General features: G+C 34.8%; 2 protein-coding genes across 3 annotated transcripts in view; one reads left to right on the top strand and one right to left on the bottom strand.

The window, feature by feature from the left end:
- Nucleotides 1-1,913, bottom strand: part of LOC138334778 (inner centromere protein A-like) — a 35,725-nt gene extending 33,812 nt beyond the window's left edge. Inside the window, exon 1 of one of the 2 annotated variants that reach the window (XM_069283501.1) lies at nt 1,786-1,913. In XM_069283501.1, coding sequence (XP_069139602.1) covers nt 1,786-1,819 — 34 coding nt within the window. In that variant the 5' untranslated portion in view covers nt 1,820-1,913. Of the gene's footprint in view, nt 1-1,552; nt 1,593-1,785 lie in introns of those variants that run through there. The other variant, XM_069283509.1, reaches the window with a different exon arrangement.
- Nucleotides 1,823-23,967, top strand: LOC138334799 (ras-related protein R-Ras2-like). The gene is made up of 5 exons (XM_069283534.1): nt 1,823-1,955; nt 8,009-8,096; nt 12,148-12,359; nt 13,966-14,084; nt 15,960-23,967. The coding sequence occupies exons 1-5, from the start codon at nt 1,851-1,853 to the stop codon at nt 16,033-16,035; spliced, it is 600 nt and encodes a 199-aa protein (XP_069139635.1). The 5' UTR covers nt 1,823-1,850; the 3' UTR covers nt 16,036-23,967.
- The last annotated feature ends 568 nt before the right edge of the window (nt 23,968-24,535 follow it).

Raw genomic sequence — 24,535 nt, 5'->3', positions numbered from 1 at the left:
TATGCAAGAAAAATTACAAACATTTGTTCCTTAAATTTACACCAATATTCTAGAGAAATAATCCCCCTATTTTTTTAAGTAATTTATAAAATCACTAGGTCCGTCTTTAATTAATAAACAAACATCTAGGTCCAACCAGTCAACCCGTATAATCGAAAGCGTCCCTAGTCTATAGACATTCTTCTGTACGTAAAATATTGATGACGTCTGTGTAACCATACTTCGCTGATACTTCGCTGATGGCGGCCTCGTTGAAAGTGTACACACTTGTAGAGAGGCATTGATGGTATTATAGATCTTGGTGGAGATCGGGGTTTTTCCCCCTCCTACACCGGCTTTTGAGTTCCGGATACGCACGCACAGATATTATAGAGTTATTTACAAAAATTTAAAAGTATCACTATTAACAAGAAAATAAAATATCTATAAATTCCAGTCATAGGGACTGAAAATATGTATCATTTTAAAATATTGGTGTCAAATGAATTGAGGGTACCCTATGTGTATACGTACTAGTTAATAGATTTAGTTTCATAAAATTATGATCTATCTATAGGGTAGATTGATACAATATATAATGGGGAACACTGATACAAGTGGCGGGGCAGTCCCCAAACAACTTGTACTACTTAATGGTAAATGAGTATATAAACCTGAGTAGACTGGCGATTAGAATTGGTCTATAGGCTGCATATGTGTTTAATAGAGTCTCTTTTGCAGTTTCCTTAGTCCAAATCTATTTTAAAGTTACACTACCGGCCTCACTAAGGATGTTCACTTAGGACAAACTTGTTGTTGGTCTTCCAATATTTGTTTAGCTGAGTCTTAAAGCTGTTGATTGACTTGGCGTTGACTACCTCGTTTGGTAATGCATTCCAGTGGTTGACGACTCTATTGGAGAAGGCATTTTTGTTGTATTCAGCCTGACCTGTCTCTTGAACAGTTTGTGGGTATTTCCTCGGGTTAACCATGTATTGCAACAAAAAAATGTAATCTAGTCAACAGGTCAAATATAAACCACTCAGCTTTAATGCTGCCACCAGATACAATGAAGTGCACAAGGCATGTAATCCTTCGATGATACAAAATCGGTAGATTTACACTTCAAAACGGTATTTGTTGCATGCCACATTTTAAAAGCATCTTGCTGCGATTCAGAAACGCATTTTCAAAATTATACACGAGAAAATAAATAAAAAATCTGATTTAGAATATAAAGTGGAAAATAAATAATTGAATACTACTCAATTTATTTTGTTCAATCATTATCGTATTTAATCAAATTTTGATTCGCTATCAAAATAACAAAATCGGAGCTAGTCGTAATATGGTAGTAGGGGTCAGCTGGCGGGAATGTTCATTATTGTTATGGTGAACTTACGATGTTGTGAATTTCCTAGATTATGGAACAATATTCAGGCTAAATTTCCAGACGAGTATTCATAAAAAGACTAAGATTACCTCCATATTCGATCCGATATAAAAAGGCAAAATTAGTATTTTGTCACAAAATGATAACAAATGCATCTGTATATACTTTTGGACATCTTACCTCAACCGAATTTGAATTTCCTTCTGAGAAAATTATATTGACCAATCAACAGCCAAGAAAATATACGGAGCTAGTTTTATATACGAAACTAAATTAAATTAAAAGACGAATATGGCGTAATATCACAAACTCAACCCCTTCGATCTCTTAGAATATTGGCAATAAAAGATCTTGAGTTTGATCAAAATAATCCACGCAAGTGAAAAATACCGAAACTAAATTAGTGTGCTTACACTGTTCACTTCCGCCATTTTGACATGAAAACATCCTGTGGTGGAAGAAACTCCCTCCAGCAGAGATGTCCAGGAACAATGATGCTAACTCCTTCAGCCAGAGTTATAAGCTGGTTGTAGTTGGAGGTGGAGGTGTGGGCAAAAGTGCCTTAACTATTCAATTCATCCAGGTATATGAAATTATTGACAAATGATCCTACTTGTTTTTACTTCCGTTCATCACGACAGCTCATCGGATTTCACGGGCCCGTCAGCTGATCTGAAGTTGTGTCTACGTAATGAATCTAATGATTAATATTCGCTTCTAAAATAATTTAATATGTCATTTCATATGCCCTTTAATTGTAATTGATATAAAAAAAATAATTTAATATGTCATTTCATATGCCCTTTAATTGTAATTGATATAAAAAAAATAATGAAACCCTTACTTAATCTCCTAATATAATATGTTGTGATATTTAAATTTAGCTCTCAGGGGTTTGCAGTGATAAATTTATTATTGTAACATAACAATAATCCGGAGTCGATAAATATATTTGATAGACTCTGGATGGAATTTTGCTACTATCATTGAGTTTATCATTACAAAGGCAGGCCCCTGTGACTCAATGTACAATATCTCAGCAGATACAGAAACAAACTGATATGCCTCTGATGTCTATATAATATATATAGGCTTAAAGTCCTAATATCCATACTGGCAGGTATTTGTACAGATATTTATGCGACGGCGAGAATTGGTACTCGGCAAGAACTGGTCGCTTGCCAGTTGCCAGTATCTGTCATATCATTTTCATGATTTAGAAGAATGTTTAAAAAAAACTCCTCAGTTGTAAATCATGCAGAGACAGGACTAAATCGAAGTAAAGAATTAGATGAGATAAAGATTCAGAAACTTTTGATGAAAACCAAATACATAGTGAATATCGCTAGGTGGATCCATTCAGTCAAACAAGCCAAAGTTAGCCGATATTGTAACGTTGTTGCCGAAATAGTCATGTGACTACCGTAACTGTGTAACGTCTGTTCGAACTCTTCCAAGAACGGGTCATGAACTTACCGACTTCCGTTCGGCAATAATCGTAACTTCTATGGTGACCAGTCAAAAATGTAGGCATGTATACATGTAGAAACTTTCAACAACTGCTGTTCCAAAGTAATTGAGAAACATTATAAAAAATCTTTAATGTAACTTAATTTCAACTACATCTACGAATACTAACAATATTGGGGTCAAATCTAACTTTACATTTTATTGATAGTTATACGTATAGTGTGGCTTTAATATACCATAATTTCATAATTTTAGTATTGTTGAAAGCCTTGTGCAATGTCACACATGAAACTACACGGTAGGGGTGTAACAATACATTGGACTATCGATATATTGCAGTTGTATGCTTCTCAACTCGATCAATCGATGGCAATTTCAAAAAGTCGATAACAATCTCTGATAGTACGCCAAACTATCGATAGTTTCGATAGTCAGATATTTTTCTGTAACTTGGACTAAAATCATGTACTCACAGAGGTTTCATACAGTAACAGATTAACAGTCACGATAAAATGTCACTTTTCTCAATCACGATCTTCATTGAGTTGGTACTGACGCTAGCAGGTAAAGGGAAGTAGCTCTAAACCAAGACTGCACTAGATGTACGTCATGACGGCCAATTCATCGACCGGATTGTAATCGAATTCAGAGGGCAATACTATCACAATACTATTGCAATTGTATTCTGCAATAGTTAAACTATCGCAATAGTGTTTCCCTCGATAGCAATAGTATTGCAATAGTTAAAATTGTAGGCGATAGTCACCCCTACTACACGGTCACTGATAATAAAAGTATGCTCACCAGGAACTGTGGCTCTTGGTGAAGACAGGCATATAATAAACATATATGTTTTCTACAGTCATAGTCAATATGTCAATTCTAATTAGGTAAACACTTGTAAACTGGCTGGTGCTGGATTCAACACAAGTGAGATTTGTTAACTACCTATTGGACGCACACAGATACCAAGGTATCCTGAATACCCACAGCATTCCAATAATTAAGACAACTCAACCAAACCCTGTTTCACTACAGTATATTACCTGATATGAAAAGTTTTTGATGAATACTTTTTATGCAGTAAATAATATAATAAATACTTAATTATATTGTATGAATTTTGTTTGACTGTACACAGACGTGACATTGTCGGAGACCCACATTAATCATATTATTTACAGCATAATGCAATCAACCATGGTTTTCTCGATGAAGGAAACTTGCAAATTGGGGAATCACCTTCAGGCTGTATTGTTAGCTAGGATATATTCAGATACCATAGGGTATTGTGATTTGTTTGGACATAAGATAATTTATTAAATCAGAATTAAAGGAATTAAGGTTCATATAATGAAAGGTGCATCCAGATGTATATATCAGAAATTCAATTACGATTAGTTTCCGATTTAAAAATGATTATTATTGTTACATTAGTGACTATGTGTAAAAATGAGTCATTCTGTTCTCATGATTTCTTCCTGTTTGTTTAGCCTCTTAGGTCTTCCTTTTATTCAATGAAAACATTCCTATAGGGGAATTTTATGCAAATTCTTTAAAATCCCTTTTCCGCTGTATGAAAGAAAGGATTTGGTTCATATTTGGTCTGTATAAGCATTTGTGATTAAAAGAGAATCATTTTTAGCTCACCTGGTCCGAAGGACCAAGGTGAGCTTATGGGATTTCGCAGCGTCCAGCGTCCGGCGTCCGTCAACAATCGACTTCTTCTCCATAACTGCTGGTCGGATTTCAACAAAATTTGACTGGTAGCATCCTTATGGGCTACTAACTGAAAATTGTACAAATGATGGGGCTGATCCCCCGGGGACCTGAGGGGCGGGGCCAAAAGGGGTCAATTTGGCTATTTCCATATAAACGACTTCTTCTCTGAAACCAAGCATGGGATAGCACCCATAATGCAATGGTAGCATCCTTATAGGGTGGGGATTCAAAATTGTACAAATGATGGGGCTGACCCCCTGGGGCCTGAGGGGCGGGGTCAAATGGGGTCAATTTGGCTATTTCCTTAAAACGACTTTTTCTCTGAAACTAAGCAAGAGATTGCACTCATAATGCAATGGTAGTATCGTTATAGGGTGGGGATTCAAAATTGTACAAATGATGGGGCTGACCCCCTGGGGGCCTGAGGGGCGGGGTCAAAAGGGGTCAATTTGGCTATTTCCATATAAACAACTTCTTCTCTGAAACCAAGCATGGGATAGCACCCATAATGCAATGGTAGCATCCTTATAGGGTGGGGATTCAAAATTGTACAAATGATGGGGCTGACCCCCCGGGGGCCTGAGGGGCGGGGTCAAAAGGGGTCAATTTGGCTATTTCTATATAAATGACTTCTTCTCTGCAACTAAGCGTGGTATAGCACCCATAATGCAATGGTAGCATCCTTATAGTGTGGGGATTCAAAATTGTGCAAATGATAGGGCTGACCCCCTGGGGGCCTAAGGGGCGGGGTCAAAAGGGGTCAATTTGGCTATTTCCATATAAATGACTTCTTCTCTGCAACAAAGCATGGTATAGCACCCATAATGCAATGGTAGCATCCTTATAGGGTGGGGATTCAAAATTGTACAAATGATGGGGCTGACCCCCTGGGGGCCTGAGGGGCGGGGTCAAAAGTGGTCAATTTCCATATAAATGACTTTTTCTCTGCAACTTAACATGGGATTATGCTCATAATGCAATGGTTACATCCTTATAGGGTTTGGATTCAAAATTTTGCAAATGATGGGGCTGACCCCCCGGGGGCCTGAAGGGTGGGGTCAAAATGGGTTAATTTAGCTATTTCCATATAAACGACTTCTTCTCTGCAACTAAGAATGGAAGAGCACTTATAATGCAATGGTAGCATCCTTATAGGGGTGGGATTTGAAATTGTACAAATGATAGGGCTGACCCCCGGGGCCTTAGACGGCAATAGATGCAAGGTCAAAAAGGTCAATTAGGCTACTACTTTCATATAAATTACTTTGTCTCTGAACCTATGTATTGGATAGCATATTTGTATGGTATCAATAGCATCATTGTATGGTTGTGATTCAAAATTAAACTTTGGGAGTCAATTTTGCTTATTTTTCTAATTGTCAGAGTCTTGTGATAATTACTAACAAAAAACCAGGTGAGCGATACAGGCCCTCTGGGCCTCTTGTTATATAAACCAAGGTTCTGCACTGGGTCCCTAAGGGCTGCAGGGGCGGGACCTAATAGGGAAGTTTTTGGCAAATTCTTTAAAATCATTGGGCATTTTACCTGTGTACACATCTTAATTGAAGCACTGCATCAACCTAAACAGGTATCAATGATATGTCACTAAAATCTCCACCAACCCAGTCTGGGAAGTTACAGACAAATCTGACTTGCTCGACAAGTCTGACCTGCCCTGGGTAGCCAGGCAATGGTGATGTGGAGCCCTGTATGATGCATGTATACTATTGATGTGTTTTCTATAACATACATACATGTCAGTTGAGCAATACAGACCTTCTGGACCTTTTGTTAAAATTTTTTATCATTTTTAGCTCACCTGGCCCAAAGGGCCGGTGAGTTTTTGCCATGGTGCGTCGTCTGTCGTCCGTCAACATTTCCTTTAAATCGCTACTTGTCATAAAGTACTGCATATATTTTAACAAAATTTGTTCAGAAACTTCCTTAGGGGAAGGGGATCAGATTTTGCATAAATGGTGACCCTGACCCCCCTGGGGCAAGAGGGGCTGGGCCCAATAGGGAAATAGAGATAATTCTTTTAAATCACTACTAGTCGTAAAGTACTTGATGGATTTTAACCAAATTTGGTCAGAAACATCCTTGGGGGAAGGGGATAAGATTTTGCATAAATGGTGACCCTGACCCCCTTGGGGCCAGAGGGCCTGGGCCCAATGGGGAAAATAGAGATAATTCCTTTAAATCGCTACTTGTCGTAAAGTACTTGATGGATTTTAACCAAATTTGGTCAGAAACATCCTTAGTGGAAGGGGATCAGATTTTGCATAAATGGTGACCCTGACCCCCCTGTGGCCAGAGGGGTGGCGCCCAATAGAGGAAATAGAGGTAAATCCTATAAATGGCTACTTGTCCTAGAGTTCTGCATGGATTGTAACCAAATTTAGCTGCAAACATCCTTGGGGGAAGAGGAACAGGTCTTGTATAAATATTGGCTCTGACCACCGGGGGGGCAGGAGGGGCAGGGCCCAATAGGGAAAATAGAGGTAAATCCTATAAATTGCTACTTGTCCTAGAGTACTGCATGGATTGTAACCAAATTTAGCCACAAACATCCATGGGGGAAGGGGAACAGAACTTGTTTAAATTTTGGCTCTGACCCCCCAGGGGCAGGAGGGGCGGGGTCCAATAGGGGAATTAGAGGTAAATATTCAAATTCCTTCAGAAAAGAAACATTGAACCTGTCCAGAACATTACTTGGCATTACAAACCAGGTGAGCGATACAGGCCCTCTGGGCCTCTTGTTGTATCGCCCGTCATGATAGTTTGAGAAGAAGATACTATGGTGTTACTTTTCCGGCGCTGGCAGCAGCTTTGTCGTCAACATTTCACTTTAAGGTTATGCATTTAAGTCTGTTTCTCAAAAAGTTAAAGTCTAATCCTAACCAAACTTTAAACATAGCTAAAAAGGCTATTTCTGTTAAAGTACTTTTCCAAACTGAGTTGTGAGGTGTAACTCCAATGAAAAGGCATTTGATCTTATTCATATTACCGTATTCGACTCAATAAGCGCCTACATCCCTATAAGTGCCTCTCCCCATTTTTAGGCTTCAATTTCACTTACTTTGAATTAAATGTAGACTGAAAATATGAAAAGTTTTCTTACCAATTTCTTTTGCAAATTGATTTATGGCTTACTTTGTAGAATAATTTTATGAAAGGCAAGTCCAAATTTGTTTCTATTAAGCGCCCCCTGAGTTGCTTCAGATTTTTAAGCTCCCTGGGCGCTTATTGGGTCGAATACGGTAGTCTTTTTTAGTTCATCTAAGCTGGTTCAAAGGACCAAAGTGTGCTTTACGGTATGCCATACCTCAATGTCTGGTGTCTATCCATCAATCAACTTCTTCAAACCTGCTGATAGTTTCAAATGAGAATTATTGCATTTACTGTTCTATTTTCTCTTTTTAATACATTGTTTTGTATTTCCAGTCCTATTTTGTGACAGACTATGATCCTACGATAGAGGACTCGTATACCAAACAATGTGTGATAGATGAGGTTGTAGCCCGACTGGACAGTAAGTACATGTATATAATACTTGAGACCCTAGAGATATAGAGACAAGGGCCCTGGGCTTGTCTGTATTTTAATCAGATTACCCCCTAGCTAAGTCTCTTATTATTTTAGGACATACAATTATAAATGTTAGGGGTGTTATTATTGTTGTTGAAGAAGCCATGTAGTATAGAATGCATGTAATTGCCCCTCAATGAACGGTTACAGTGTAAATGTTAAAGAGTACTTAAGGTTGTGTGTATGCATGTACATAACACATGTTGAAGTAATTATTGAAAATTTCTGCATTAGGATGGTGAAGTGAACATTGGACTTTCTCTCCCACTTAACACAAGCAGTAGTAATGTTAGCAGAAAGTGTATAGGGTATAATAGGCTTTTTGGTGACTACTTACAATGGTACGTGTCATTATATGAAGTGACACCATCCTGAACATGCCAACTTCCTTGTAGTCCTTTATCATCGTTAATTGTGTCGATTGAATAAAACAGGTTACTTAGTAACAATCCTACATAGTCTACCTAGTCATAGAGACATTTTTGTAAACACTCAGTAATTACAGTTTAAACCATTCCACTTTGATTTCTCGTTCGTGGGATTTCCCACTCCTATTTTCCAAAAATGAAAAAAAAAAAAAATTACCGCTTCTCATTTTGTTTTGCGGGAATCTGAGGAACCCAGGTAACTTATTACAATGTTCATTTTTACTAGTCACTGTTATTAGTGCATTGTCTCTTCAGACACGCAAGCGTCTTACAAACCTTTACAACAACATAAAAAAATTAAATGTTGTAAAGTTTTTTCCGTCATCCTGTATGTCACGATTTCAGTCTGTTGATATCTGCAACTCTTAAGACATTACATTAGAGCTCACCCAAAAAACGATGACCACGACAGGTGATTTGACTTATTAGCCGACTTAGGAATGAAAAACGGCAATCGGGCATGTAAATTGTTATGTATGATGGCAATCGCTTATTAATTAACACCTCAATTACCTTATATCTTAAGGCCCTGTTAGTGTGTATTTTGACACGTAACCCACTTGACTAGGTATAATGCATGCAGTTACTTTTACCAATGTGTTTTGACTGCATGACTGTGTAACAGGTGACGATACGTCTGCTATTCAATCGGTCAATTATCGGCAGATCTACTCTAGTAAATTATACACTTTGCTAGGACCTAAACTTACTGTAACTTATGTTTCATTTCCTGACTTCTACCACAATAAATGAAATACATTTGCCTTCATTTTTAGCCCACCATCATCAGATGGTGAGCTATTCAAATCGCCCTGCGTCCGTGGTCCGTTGTCCGCCGTCCGGCGTCCGTCCGTAAACAATGCTTGTTATCACTATTTCTTAAAAACTGCTGCAGGGATTTTGTTCAAACTTCACATGGAAGGTCCCCTTGGTCCATATTTGTGCCATACAGATTTTGAGGCTGATTGGAAGAACAAGATGGCCGCCAGGCAGCCATCTTTAATTTTGGCAGTTGAAGTTTGTTATCAATATTTCTTGAGAACTACTTAAGGGATTTTGTTCAAACTTCACATGGAGGTTACCCTTGGTCCCTAGTTGTGCCATACAGATTTTGAGGCTGATCGGAAAAACAAGATGGCCGCCAGGCAGCCATCTTTGATTTTGGCAGTTGAAGTTTGTTATCAATATTTCTTGAAAACTACTGAAGGGATTTTGTTCAAACTTCACATGGAGGATACCCTTGGTCCCTAGTTGTGCCATACAGATTTTGAGGCTGATTGGAAAAACAAGATGGCCGCCTGGCAGCCATCTTTGATTTTGGCATTTGAAGTTTGTTATCGATATTTCTTGAGAACTACTGAAGGGATTTTGTTCAAACTTCACATGGAGGTTACCCTTGGTCCCTAGTTGTGCCATACAGATTTTGAGGCTGATCGGAAAAACAAGATGACCGCCAGGCAGCCATCTTTGATTTTGGCAGTTGAAGTTGGTTATCGATATTTCTTGAGAACTACTGAAGGGATTTTGTTCAAACTTCACATGGAGGTTACCCTTGGTCCCTAGTTGTGCCATACAGATTTTGAGGCTAATCGGAAAAAAAAGATGGCCGCCAGGCAGCCATCTTTGATTCTGGCAGTTGAAGTTTGTTATCAATATTTCTTGAAAACTACTGAAGAGATTTTGTTCAAACTTCACATGGAGGTTACCCTTGGTCACTATTTGTGCCATACAGATTTTGAGGCTGATAGGAAAAACAAGATGGCCGCCAGGCGGCCATCTTGGATTTTGATAGTTAAGGTTTGATATCCCCATTTCTCAAAAAGTAAAATACTGATCTTTTATGATCGATCTTTTTGCAGCTATGTTGAAAAATTTGACTCAATTAAACTAATTTGTTATTAAGTTAATCTAACTTCATGCAAAGTTTTCCTCATTTTCGCAAAGCAAAAATCAAGTACATTTTACAGTTTCCTGATATCTGAAAGAAAAAATAAAATAAATATATAACTTGTCCTTATTAGTCCCCTGGATGAAACCAGAGGACTATGATGATAGTCTCTGTCTGTCTGCATGTTGGTTTAATATCCAGACAATATCAGATTGATGTTCTTTGATGAAACTTCAAATAATGGTAGCTTATGAAGTAGTTGATGAAGTAACATAGCTTTGGATTGAATTTGGGGTCAAAAGTTCAACTACAAAGGTCACTGTTACTAAAAATAAATTGTTCTGGCAAATGTTGGTTTCCAAATGATAACTTGAAAATGGATTGATAGATATTTTGTTAAAACTTGTATATGAGATAACACAGCGCGGGATGAAATATAGTGTCAAAAGGTAAATTAGAAAGGTCATTGTTACTAAAAATAGATTAATGATAGTGTAATATCTTGCAGGGTCCATAGGGGTTATTACAATTAATACTCCAAATGCTTGTCCTGTGTAAAGTTTATTGTATTCGTTTGCTTGTCTGACATTACCAAAATATGCTTTTGATATTTTTAGCCCACCATCATCAGATGGCGGGCTATTCAAATCGCCTTTCGTCCATGGTCCGGCGTCCGTCTGTAAACAATGCTTGTTACTGCTATTTCTCAGAAAGTACTAGGGATCTGTCCCTAGGGCACATGGAGTGTCATGCAGATTTTCAGACTGATCGGAAAAACAATATGGCCGCCAGGCAGTCATCTTGGATTTTGGTAATTGATGTTTGTTACCACTATTTCTCGGAAAGTACTGAAGAGATCTGTCTCCAATTTCATATGTAGGCTCCCCTAGAGCACTCCGAGTGTCATGTGGATTTTGAGACTGATCTGAAAAACAATATGGTTGCCAGGCAGTCATCTTGGATTTTGGCAGTTGATGATTGTTACCACTATTTCTCAGAAAGTACTCAAGGGATCTGTCTCAAATTTCATATGAAGGTTCCCCTAGGGCATTCCGAATGTCATGCTGATTTTGAGACTGATCGGAAAAACAATATGGCCACCAGGCAGTCATCTTGGATTTTGGCAGTTGATGTTTGTGACCACTATTTCTCAGAAGGTACTGAAGGGATCTGTCTCAAATTTCATATAAAGGTTCCCTAGGGAACGCTGACTGTCATGCTGATTTTGAGACTGATTGGAAAAGCAATATAGCTGCAAGGCAGCCATCTTGGATTTTGTTATTTAAAGTTTGTGACCACTATTTCTCAGAAAGTACTGAAGGGATTGTTCTCAAATTTTCATGTAGGTTCTTCTAGGGCCCTAGATCTGCCTGTTGCATTTTTTGACCAATCAGTCAACAAGATGGCCGACCACCATCTTGGATTTTGATAGTTTAAAGTTTGAAAAGCAGAGAAAAGAAGTTTTAAGTTTGAAAAAAGAAGTTTAAGTTTGAAAAGCGGAAAACAGAAGTTTAAAAATGAAAAGCAGAGAAAAGATCCCTCTTTCATTTGTCAGACATCGATCATTCTTTGGTGGGCGCCCAGATCCCTCTGGGATCTCTTGTTGTTTAGGATCCATTGATAAATTGAAAATTGAAAATGCCTGTTAAAAATTTAGTAATTTATGTGTATGTTTTCAGTCCTAGACACAGCCGGTCAAGAAGAGTTCAGTGCTATGAGGGAGCAGTACATGAGATCTGGGGAAGGTTTTCTCTTGGTGTTCTCTGTCACTGACAAAAGTAGTTTTAATGAGATCTACAAGTTCCACAAGCAGATTCTGCGAGTGAAGGACCGTGAGGAATTTCCAATGATCCTGGTGGCTAATAAAGCAGATTTGGACCATTCTAGAGTGGTAAGTAACTATACCATATATATATATGTACCAAGAAAAAAGTACGTTTCCATGTAGAGTTGAATATATAAAAAAGAAAACTCAAGAACCTTCCTCAATTACTTTCGATGCATCATGAAATGACGAAAGTACTAGAGGAAGGTTGTTGAGTTTTCTTTTATATATATATATATATATATGTACATATATAATAAATAAATGTTGAATATCCTTGTGATGGAATTAAAATAGGAAAAAACAAAACTAAAACAAATCTGCAATCTCCTATATATTAATCTTCTATACACTGAACATTAGATTGAATACGTAAAAAACTGTTATTTTTTGTAAAAAGTTCTTCAAGCCAAATTATCTATACCGGTATTCTTATTAACTTATTAACATCTTGAAAGTAAATAATGTAAAAATAAAATTTGGGTCTTAACTATTTTAAAAATTGTTTAAAATAACCCAAAATTTCCATTTGAGGTCATCTGACCTGAAGGGTCATGATGACGTACTATTGTGCTTCGTCCATTGTTGAAGGGCATGCACATTCCTAACATTTCATATTTTAAACTTCTTCTCAAGTTCAACCAGTATGATTAAGCTGAAACTTTTTCTGAAATTATCCTGATATATCTTATCAAGTGTTGTTATTTTCGGGTCAATCCGAAACCCAAGATGGCCATCACATGAAATCATTCTGATATGGCTTCAAATAACTTATTTTTTGGTTTATCAGTATTTAAAGATGGCCACCACAGCTGCCATCATAAAAATACTTTTAAAAGTTCTTATTTAGCTTTATTGCTGAAAATTTGTTCAAAATGTTGTTATTTTTTGAACTCCAAAAACAGATTGCACTGTCTTTCCAACATCCAAGATGGATGTCAAAGTCACAGTCTTGAGACACATTTCAGTTTAATCATTTATGATTCAAATAGGGGCAAGGTTGCATTGTTAGATAACTGTTTAACCCTTGGGCCTCTGCAGTTGTCCCTTCCAGCTAGCTGGATCTAGGCCTGTGGCTATTACTGGCTCCTTTTTAATATGAAGCTAGCTATAAATCGCTGGCTAATTTTATCTGACCAATTATTAATCTGTTTTGTTTTCTGAATTATCACAGGGATGCAATCCTTATAATGTTATTTTGTATGGGAAATATTCTGGTTTTTATATCCCTCGCAAACAAAGTTGGTTGGGCTGGGGGTGGGGAGGGGGGGGGGGAGTGTTAGAGTATACTGGAATCATCCTGTCTGTGTATTGTGTATTTTCCCCAAATCTGTCTGCACACTTCCCCTAAATTATAGCACTTGACCAATTTAAATCATGAAATAAAACTGCACAGTAATGCTTGGGATGATATATAGAAGTGCAAGAAGTCTTTATTTTCTTTAAATTTGGGTTGTCGTGGTATTCAGGACACTATTGACTGGTTTTGTAAATTGGCTAAATAACCTATTAGCCTTTAGATTGATTTTGTGCAAACTTTGTCAAGTGATATGTAACCCTTATGTGGGTTATAAGTTAGTCATTGGCTTACGGTTCTATAGCTGCCAGTGGTATAAGCTCTAAATCATGTGAAGCTGTGATTGAAGGCTTCTGTGTGTTTCTTGTTTTGCAGGTCAGTAGAGAAGAGGGGTTGGAACTAGCCGAGCAGTTAAGTATTAACTATATAGAAGCCAGTGCTAAAGTGCGACTCAATGTGGATATGGCATTTTATGATCTGGTCAGATTCATCAGGTAACTCTTACTATCATTTATAATTTGTGAGCTATAATTCAAAAACTCTCAAATTCAGATAAATCACATTAATTTCTCTTGATGACATTGATGTTAAGTCCATTGTTATCATCACTGTCCATTGGTGTTGTCACTTCTTGACAGTCATTTCCATTTTTACAAATATATCTGGAAAGTAAGCTTGTTAAAGGCTGGCTATGTTTAAGAAACAAAAAATCAAAAGTTCATGTGTCAGAGCATCAGATAAATGCTGGAGTAAGTCTATATTTAGATTGAAGGTTCATTTTACTGTTTTTCTGCGTGTCATATTGATAGTGAACTTCTGTGTGGTAATTAGGGTGATGCTGGGAACATCAGCTGGCCGGCCGGTGTTACAGGAATTATTAATTATCCCCCGCCCAACGAAGTTGGCAAGGGATATACAAATGGGTTCCGTCCGTCCGTACGAATGGTTTCCGGAGCATAACTCTAAAACTAGTAGAGATATTTCCACGAAACTTCATACACACATTGGTCTTATGGTCTAGTAGTGCTTTTTGCTATTTTTAGGTTTTCATTTTTTGCATTTTTTCCGTAACCATGGAAACATTGCTGAAAATATCATATTTTTGTACCAGGTTCGTTTCCGGAGCATAACTCTAAAACCAGAAGAGATATTTCCACGAAACTTCATAGACACATTGGTCTTATGGTCTAGTAGTGCCTTTTGCTATTTTAAGGTTTTCACTTTTTGTACTTTTTTCTGTAACCATGGAAACATTGCTGAAAATGGCAGATTTTTGTGTAAGAATCGTTTCCGGAGCACAACTCTAAAACCAGAAGAGATATTTCCATGAAACTTCATAGACACATTGTTCTTATGGTCTAGTAGTGCCTTTTGCTATTTTTAGGTTTTCATTTTTTGCACTTTTTCCGTAACCATGGAAACATTGCTGAAAATATCATATTTTTGTACCAGGTTCGTTTCCGCAGCATAACTGGAAAACCGGTTGAGATATATGCACGGAACTCCATAGGCACATTAGTCTTATGGTCTAGTAGTGCCTTTTGCTATTTTAAGGTTTTCACTTTTTGTACTTTTTTCTGTAACCATGGAAACATTGCTGAAAATGGCAGATTTTTGTGTAAGAATCGTTTCCGGAGCACAACTCTAAAACCAGCAGAGATATTTCCACGAAACTTCATAGACACATTGGTCTTATGGTCTAGTAGTGTCTTGCTATTTTTAGGTTTTCACTTTTTGTGCTTTTTTCTGTAACAATAGAAACATTGCTGAAAATATCGTATTTTTGTAGCAGGTTCATTTCCGGAGCATAACTCTAAAACCAGCAGAGATATTTCCACGAAACTTCATAGACACATTCTTTTTATGGTCTAGTAGTACCTTTTGCTATTTTTAGGTTTTCAGTTTTTGCACTTTTTCCGTTACCATGGAAACATTGCTGAAAATATCATGGTAAATGGTAAATGTTACTTTGCAAAACTCCACCCATCTTTGTGTATATAGTCTAATATAAACGTCAAGGCTGTATACCTGATTCAACAATTGCAGCCCCGCTCTACTTGAATTATACTCCATCTTTCTTTAGCTCAACTTCCTTTTTCCTGTTTTTTTCATACACATAAGTCTCCACAATCAAACTTACTTCAGCTTTGATATCTCAATTGGGGGGGATCTGAATGACTATGTCCTTGTTTATATGTTTTCTGAAATTGTCGATCAGATATTCATGTTGTTTTGCCGTAAAGGAATTTTTAGACTCTATTATTTTGACATTATTTTGAAAAATGTGAAGCTACTTTCGTTTGGGTAATATACCTTGGAATAAAATATTGTCATCGACTAAGCATGTTCTTTGTTACATCTGACAACAGAAAATTTCAAGCAGAAGAGAGGCCAGCGGTGAAGCCCGGTGGGGATAGAAAGAGAAGGAAATGTGCTATACTCTGATTGGTTACACAGCCCAGTGTGATTGACTAATTAATGGAGAATGAAACAACAGCCCTGGAGATTTGTGTGATGTGCTCCTATTGGCTGACACTCAATGGGTGGCTGATAACATTTTCTCTATTCAGTGACAAACCAGAGGATATTACATTAGTGAAGGCTCCTATGGTAGACTAATGTGATGTTCTCTGGCTTTGGATTGGAGGATGCCCCTATAGGGACCACCCCTTCCTGCCCATATTTCCCCCCACAAGACTAGTATAACATGCTCTTATTGGCTGATTTAAAACATGCTCTGATTGGCTAATTTATAACATGCTCTGATTGGCTGATTTATAATATGCTCTGAGATTGGCTGATTTACACAGTGTCTTTTGGTGTTTGGTGATCATTGCCTGAACTGTAGAACCTGTCTTCCATTTATCAGGTTCGTTATTGCTTATTACATCTGTAGTAGGAAAGTCAGCCTATGAAAACTAATGATCACATCTATTATGCAGATTACGGTTTGTCTGTGTTAAGTGTTTGTTCCTGTTCATCATAGTCTTGTGCTAAAAAAATCATAAAGAAGAGAAGTACTTGTTTACTAATTTTGTTTGCTCACATCAATTATGTGCTATCTTCAGTGAAGAAGTACAGAATGACTGACAATTATGTCAGTAATATGCACTTCATTGGAGATTTTAGTTGTCTCTTTTTCAATAGAAATGTTCAAATTCAAACATAGAAAAGAAAACAAAGGGAACTAAACCATTGGTTAAATAAGTTCTAACTTTTATACCCACTGAAGTTGTAAGAGAATGTACAAGGACTTGTATTTTCCCATTGACAACTCAATACACATGTATTTGATTAACATTGCTTGTAAAGTAATTTACAGTTGTAGTTGCAATTTTATACTCCATTTTACTTTGATATAAAAGTGTTAAGTTTTAAATAATTAATTTAATCTAAGAGTTAGTTTCAGATTTTTTTAATTTTCTCAATTCTTAGAAGAATTTGATTCCTAATCCAGTTACCTAATTCATATTAATGAGAAAGCATTTCCTAATATTCATGTCATAACTTACATACTATGTCTGCATGGACTTAATGTCATCTTGCCAATAACACAGAAATTACTGGTAGAGTATTGTCCTAATTCTGGTACTAGATACGTAGTACATTTAAGTACCAAAATTTAACAGGTTTTTAACCATTAACATAGTGCAATGCATCCAGCATTAAAAAGTTAAAATAAGAATACATAAGAATACGGTCGTTCCCATTTTTTTTCAATGCAAAACTTCAAGCCAAGTAGTTTCAAAAACTACAAGTTTACTTATACAAATGTATATAGCTTTCAATTAATTGTACATTTTACATTATCATACTTCTTTATAGCAGAGAATTCTTTTCATTATAATCAAATTGGTCAATTCTGTTTTTTGCAACTTTGATCTAAAATTGCAGAAAACAAATTGCAATTTTGTATTTGGTATATTAGTTTAAACAAATAAAAAATAAACTTTTACGAAAAGAAAGAAATTAAATAAAATGTAACCTATTTTCATAAAATTTATTTTTCTACAGGTTGGAAATCTATTTATCTTTTTTCATTTTTTTAGTTAGAACCTTAAATCTAGACCTTTGTACTGATTATCTTTTTTAATATTTTTTAAAACATTTGAAACATATTTTCACCTCTACCAAACATGGATTTTATAAAGACAATATTTGATGAGTACATATACTACTTAATAGTGATAGCAAAGACAAAAAAGACATTGTACCACAATGCATGCTTGTAAAATCATCAAATATCACTTATTACATACCCTCTTTCTGTTGCAAAATTCTCGACACACTGGGTTTAAGAGTTGCTAAATTTTCGTTTTAATGCTACCTCTACTTGCAAAATGGATCTGGAATCTCATAGATATGCATAGTTCAGATAACTTAATTAGTAGCAACATTTTAAAGCTTTCATGAAAAATCAAATGACTTTTGGTTTATTGTTTTGCTAAGTTATATTGTTTAAAATGCCAATTACTTTTCATAGGATAAACAAAATACAATAGTTGTTCAATGAAAAAAAAAACCATAAATAGAAAAATAAACAAATTTAATTAAAGAATAGCATTAATGTTATCCAGCAGCAGAAATCCCACGTTATGACATGACATGTATAACCTAACCCATGTCAGTTGTACTGGAGACAGGTCGCTGGCTATTTGATTATTCTGTAGAAAGCTTGCCCACTAATTTGATTAAATCCTTAGAATAAAAAGTTATTTTATTTGACAGTCAGTTGTAAAATCTGGAGAAAAACTGTTACTCTTTAGTTATACTGGGTATTACAGGATTGGATACTGTTGAAAATGTTCACTTGAATTGGTATCACGTGAAGACCATATTTCAGTACACTTCACATACACTTGCATGAAATATTCTAGATATTGGTATTGGAATCATTTTCATAATGAATCCTTTGAATTGAGTATTTGACAAATTTACAGGTAATAGTCCCATATTCTGGCTATACCTGCAGCTGCCATGTGAAATTATATATATTAATATCTGTTGTTAGGTACTGATTATAGACTCTTTCATATGTGGATATGAAGGATAGGGATATTCTACCCAAGGGTCACAAAATGTAGTAAAACCCAAGGCTTTTCGAGGGTTTTACAACCTATTGTGATCCCAAGGTATTGCACCTGAAGGTATGAAAGAATAATGCATTTTTATATGTTGGTGTGTATCTCTACCAGAGTAAAACATTAAAGCAGATCAGCACAAGGCTTAACCACCAAACATTTTTCACGATGGGTAACATATCCCTATCTACTTGACACACCAATGTGTTTTTATACTGAAATACAGAAAAAATTCAGAAATTTCAGCTTTTATTACCATATTTATCTCATAATCACATGATTGTAGATGTGTCAAAATTGATGACATCACTGACAATGTACACAGCGGTTACACTGTATGTATAGATTATGTAATTGTTGAGTTGTTTAACCACCCACTTTTGGAGATACAGAAGTCTTTTCTCAGACAACAACGAGATAAATGTTAAGTATGGGAGAGATGTGCTAAAGTCACACACAGAAATCATATGTTTCAGTTGTAGCAATATGGCTGGATTTTTTTTTTCTCTATCACATTGGATCAATATCTTGTATTTTAGTAATTTTCAGTGATGGATATTTCACTGATATTCAATATACCTGCTTACAGAAGAATATTCTATTCCCAATATCAGATTTACATAATAATTGTTTGTTCCAAGAAAACTTCAAGTTTGAAAGTTTCACAATTTGTTTTTGCTTTTATGTGCTATATGATATGTTATTTTTAAGTACATATTAACTTTCCCATTCTAGTCATGAATTTTATGTTTTAATATATGTTAATAATTTTATTTCCAATGCTTCAACTCACCTGGGTGAACATTCCAGAAATTTTTGTAGATATATAGCCGACCATTGATAAGCAATTTATTTTATTGTTATTTCATGTTAACAAAAAAATAATAATTTAAAAATATAGTATTAAAAATCTTAATCAAAATGAAATTTATTTATATTTTTTTTTATGTTTTAGGCAACAAAGGGCCAATTTATCTCTTGCACTTTGGACTAGTGTTCATGCAGTATCATTTCATGTTTTTGATTGCAATAAGTACATATACATAGTTACATTTGATACATGTACATGTATATACATTTTTAAAAGCGATGAAAATATAATTTTGCATTTGTCCTACTAGTATCATAAAGCAGATTAATGACATGATTTCTGACATCAGATTTAGTTGTAGGTTAGCTTTGGTAGTACAACAGATTGCTCTGTTAACAAATTTACATACTAGGTTCATGTATATGCTAGATTTAAATCCAAGACAGATTTCGTTGTATAGTGATAAAGTTGTAGATACACAATAGATTTGGTCATAAGACTGATTCTATTATGACATAAACTAGTTTTGTTTGTATGACATATGAAATTAATTATTAAGATGTATCGGTGCATCAGTGTGTACTTTGTATTGCTTTTGGTGAATTCAATGGATTTAGGGTTATGAAGCAGTCAGACTTCAGTGTGCTTAGCCAATCAAAAATGATAAACATTTTTGTTATGCTACATGTCATATGTGATTGGCTAAGTTAAGTTGTTTCATGATCCTAGTGAATGGTTAATGAATACCTTCTACAAGTATTATCCAGTCATTGCTGCACAATATAAATTGACAACTTAAGTCAAAGTTTTCCTTAGTCTATAAGCATAAAAGAATTAATTGCCACCCTTTCAATTCAGTGAATTAAACTCACAGATTCTTAGTATAGGGTATAGCTTATTGAATTTTAATTTCTCTTTATGATATTAAATAGAGTACAAACAAATGTCATTAAATATTATAAGATATATTGATATTAAAGATGAGATTGATCATTCAGTCACAAAATATTTCTTAGTTAAACTTTGCACAGATTTTCAGTTCTACAAATTCAAGATGTAGCATGTTCATTTTAAACCCGGTACTATTTATGTTATTTTGATCTTCATATAAAAAGTCGTACCCATTGTTGTGAATGTGTTTCACCTAAACAGAACATTTGTGTTTGATTGGTACATTAAATAATTCTTCTTCTTTTTTTTTTTTTTATTCCAAATAAGATCAGTTTATCATTGAATTCCTTGCTGTAGATAAGGATACTACCACCTTTAGAAAAAGTGTCAATTTCTTTCAGAAATAATTCACAATGTTCTATCATGTTCATTTTACCTTTGTTTTTGTGTCATTTTGTTCTTAAACTCGCTTGGAAAACATTCTTTTTATTGCTCTCATAAGTATATCATTACATCTGTAGTCTAGGAAGTTTTTGAAAAGATGTTTTAAAATTGTTTTAATATTGCTTGTTCATAAAAACATACCCTTATATATAAATTTTAAAGTAGAAAAGGCTAATATTTATGCTAACTTTATTTATTTATAAGTATTTATTTTAACGTGTGGCATCGTTCTGTTTTAAAAGTAATTTTTAAAAATCTTGTAGTGTGACGCTGGCCGTTTCTGTCAAAATGTATTATATCATATGACCAAAAAATTTATTTGTATCTTTTCTTGTTAATAAAAAGCCTAACTTGTCTAGTCATATAAGTATGATGTATACCAGTATACTTAGAGACACAAATTAATTTATATGCCACAACATTCATGAACTGTGAGATGGTTACAATCCAGGTGAAAAATGTATGAAATGATTTAGAACCATTTTAAGTGATTTTGGAGATTATTACATTGAATGTTCTGTTCCTGCTATGGACCTTAGATGTACAAATTTAATTAATTACATGTAAATCTTTAAATGTTTTGTAATTTGCTTTGGGTCTGTATATATGCGAAATGTAATTTGGTTTTGGCAGTAATGACATTTTACTGTTCTAACCAACTAATATAATTACACCTGATGGAATGTTTTAGGAGGAATCACAACTACAAGCATAGAATGGATTTATTTCACCAAGATGTGCTGTCAAAACACTTTAAAGCTCTTTAATTAACATTTTAAACTTAAATATGGTATCAATACTTTTATTTTCTACATATCCTTAAGTAATATCAATAGTAATTATTTCAAATGTGCAAATTCATACCTGTATTTGCATTAATTTTTTTTTCAATCACTTTTGAACTATATTTTGATTGCGAAAACAAGAAATACAATGATTTTACTGCTTGTTTTTAACCACACAACACTACTACAAAACAGAAAAAAAGAAAATGACAACAAAACATACACAGAACTTCAAAAAAACAATCTAGTGCTCTATATAAAAATGATACCAGTTATGTGATAGGTTTGCTCACTCACTCTGTCTGTGGTCATTTGACCGCTATGGAAGTCACATCTCCATGAAGTCACTGGTTACTGTGATACATCTGCTGATGGCTACATTTATGGTCAAGTATCAAGCAAATAAAGGTACGTCTTATTGATAATGTACAGTCGAGACTGTCTGAGCGACCCCCTGTATGTAGCGAATCCCTGTCCTATGTGACCTTACTTGAGACCCCCCAACGTATTTTGCTATATAATGGGTCTGTTTTCAGCGACTCCCTGTCTTACGTGACAAGCGACCATGTTTTTACAACCCAAACATCATAAAAAGTCATTCATTGGAAAATCCATCGATGATAACCTCATCTAATTTTTGTAGTATTCCAGCAGAAAATTGAAAAGCTTTTTCTTTTAACAACTTTATTTTGTCTCCATATCATATGAAATGGTGAATTTTTATCCAAAAGATGTTTTGACTGCACATTCTTAAAACATTATATTCCACATAGTTATCTTCGTAAACAAAACAATGTCCCGATAAATCAAGAAAATGTCATCCTCACAAAAATTACTGGCTACAGTAGTACCACGTATGGCTTTCATTGTGTCTCGCTTTTAATTTTCTATGTGGTAAAAGTTGATATATATTTGTCTATAAATATATAACTGTAAAATCATACAGGTTACTTGTTTAGAAAGCCCCTTCCAATAGTTTGTTTATTGATAAATTTTATTATTTACTGTACATTGTACTAGATATTTCCTCATATCATTCCGTTTGCTTGCTTGTCTGCTATTGAGTATTGAATGATATTATATATAGTAGCTTCACAGAATGTTGTTGTGTACATTTTGTAAATGCTATAAGTGGATACCTGTAGTTGTAGAGGTCTGTGTGCAGTGATAGAGGGTCAGTGTTTTTATAAAAACATTAAGTATAAATGTTTAATCAAAGTGTGATTTCTCTACCCCTCTTCTACTCCCATAGCATGAAAGGTACTTGTTGGCTGTTTTACCATCTGATGTTAAATATGCTGAGTGACAGACACAATAATTTTCTTCACATGCTAAATCAGTACGCATTTCAGGTGGTGTCAATCTAATAATTGCTTCGTTTTCATCTTTTTCATTGGCATAGCCAAAATATTACTTACATAAAAGATATGTCTTTGTTTATATTTCATCTATTTTATATAGGAAAATATTCTCGGTGTCCTTAAAAAATCATGTTAAAAAATCAATCAATTATGAAAGATAAATCAAGGGGAGATAATGCAGTCACTGCTTCATTTTCTCGCACAAATATAGGTTGTTTTCATGATAATTATAAATTGTTTTCAGTATTTTGTAAATATGTATTTATTTATATTGTCACTTATCCATGTTAAGCAGTATTTGACCAATGAATTTACAAATGACACAAATTCTAAAACAAAATATTTGTAAGAAAATATTTTATTGAAGTAAATTTGTGATGTTTGTGTTTATGTAATGAGCATAGATTCTGGCTAAATATTATTACTAGTAATGGTACTCTACATGTACCTCCTTAAGAACAGATTTATAATTAATAAAACATAATGTATCTACTTTACTTGAACTGCTTACTTAGTAAAATAAAACAAAGGTATTCAAACACAGATTTGATATGAACACTAAATTTGATGATGGGTGTTCAAATCTTTTTCAGTTTATCTTACCGATATTCTTGTTTTGCCAAAGAAAAGAAAGAAAGAAAGAAAGAAAGAAAGAAGAAAAATTAGCATTTTATTTATGAAAATTATGAACCAGACTATCACTTTTGCACTTCTTATTTCAAAATGAAAAAAAAAATGTTCGCTGGAAATCCCCCTTTGATTATTTGTTTAAAGCAGCATAATGTTCTCTCACACATAAATGTTGAGAAGAAATGCGGGTTGTCCCAGCATTGAAGGCATTTGTTTAACGTTATCACTATTTAAGTTTACTTCCAAGTGCACTTGTTCAGTTTTAAAACACAATATAAAAATTATAATGATCGATAAGTTTATTTATTGTGAGTTCTCTCCCTTGTAGAAGTCCGTCTGCCTGGAAATTAAAATTGCCCTTTTGTGTCTTGATATTGAACTATCTGTTATTATTTTTAGTCCAGAAGGAATTATGTATGCATGTGCCTATATAAGTGATATTATCCCTCAGTAAGTACTAGAGACAACAAAGAAGTCTTTAGTTCCTCCTAGCTTATTGCTGCTGTATTCTTAGTTGGTGCATACATCCAAAAATGTTGTTACATTTTAAAAGTGTTTTTGTATCATTGTTTTTTTGCCCCACCAAGGTTAATAAAACATGCGAAATGGCATTTAGATGCTAATACTAATGCATTGCAAGCTGAAATAACTAACGCGTGTGATCAGATTTATGGTATTGCCTCATTCTTAAAGTCACAACCCTTGGCTCATTGTATTTGCATTCAATGTGTAGAGAATATATTTAATTAAGTTGAGTGGCCATTCATTAAATGTTTATATGAATGATAACTAAAATAAGTCGGATTTGTCATTTTAAAGATAATGAGAACTTCTGTATTCGACCTAATAAGTACTCTGGGCAACGTTGATGGAGCAATGAATTGGACCAAATTAGACTTTTTATGTGATAATTGTATAAAGTCTGCTAAAATCATTTTGCAA

Source organism: Argopecten irradians, chromosome 1, assembly GCF_041381155.1.
Source record: "Argopecten irradians isolate NY chromosome 1, Ai_NY, whole genome shotgun sequence".
NCBI lineage: Eukaryota > Metazoa > Mollusca > Bivalvia > Pectinida > Pectinidae > Argopecten > Argopecten irradians.
This window is presented reverse-complemented; position numbering and strand designations above follow the sequence as displayed.

Coding starts and splice junctions, on each gene's coding strand:
- LOC138334799 (XM_069283534.1), top strand. CDS start 1,851: ATGTCCAGGAACAATGATGCTAACTCCTTCAGCCAGAGTTATAAGCTG. Junction 1,956..8,008: donor TAACTATTCAATTCATCCAG/GTATATGAAATT, acceptor TTGTATTTCCAG/TCCTATTTTGTGACAGACTA. Junction 8,097..12,147: donor GGTTGTAGCCCGACTGGACA/GTAAGTACATGT, acceptor GTATGTTTTCAG/TCCTAGACACAGCCGGTCAA.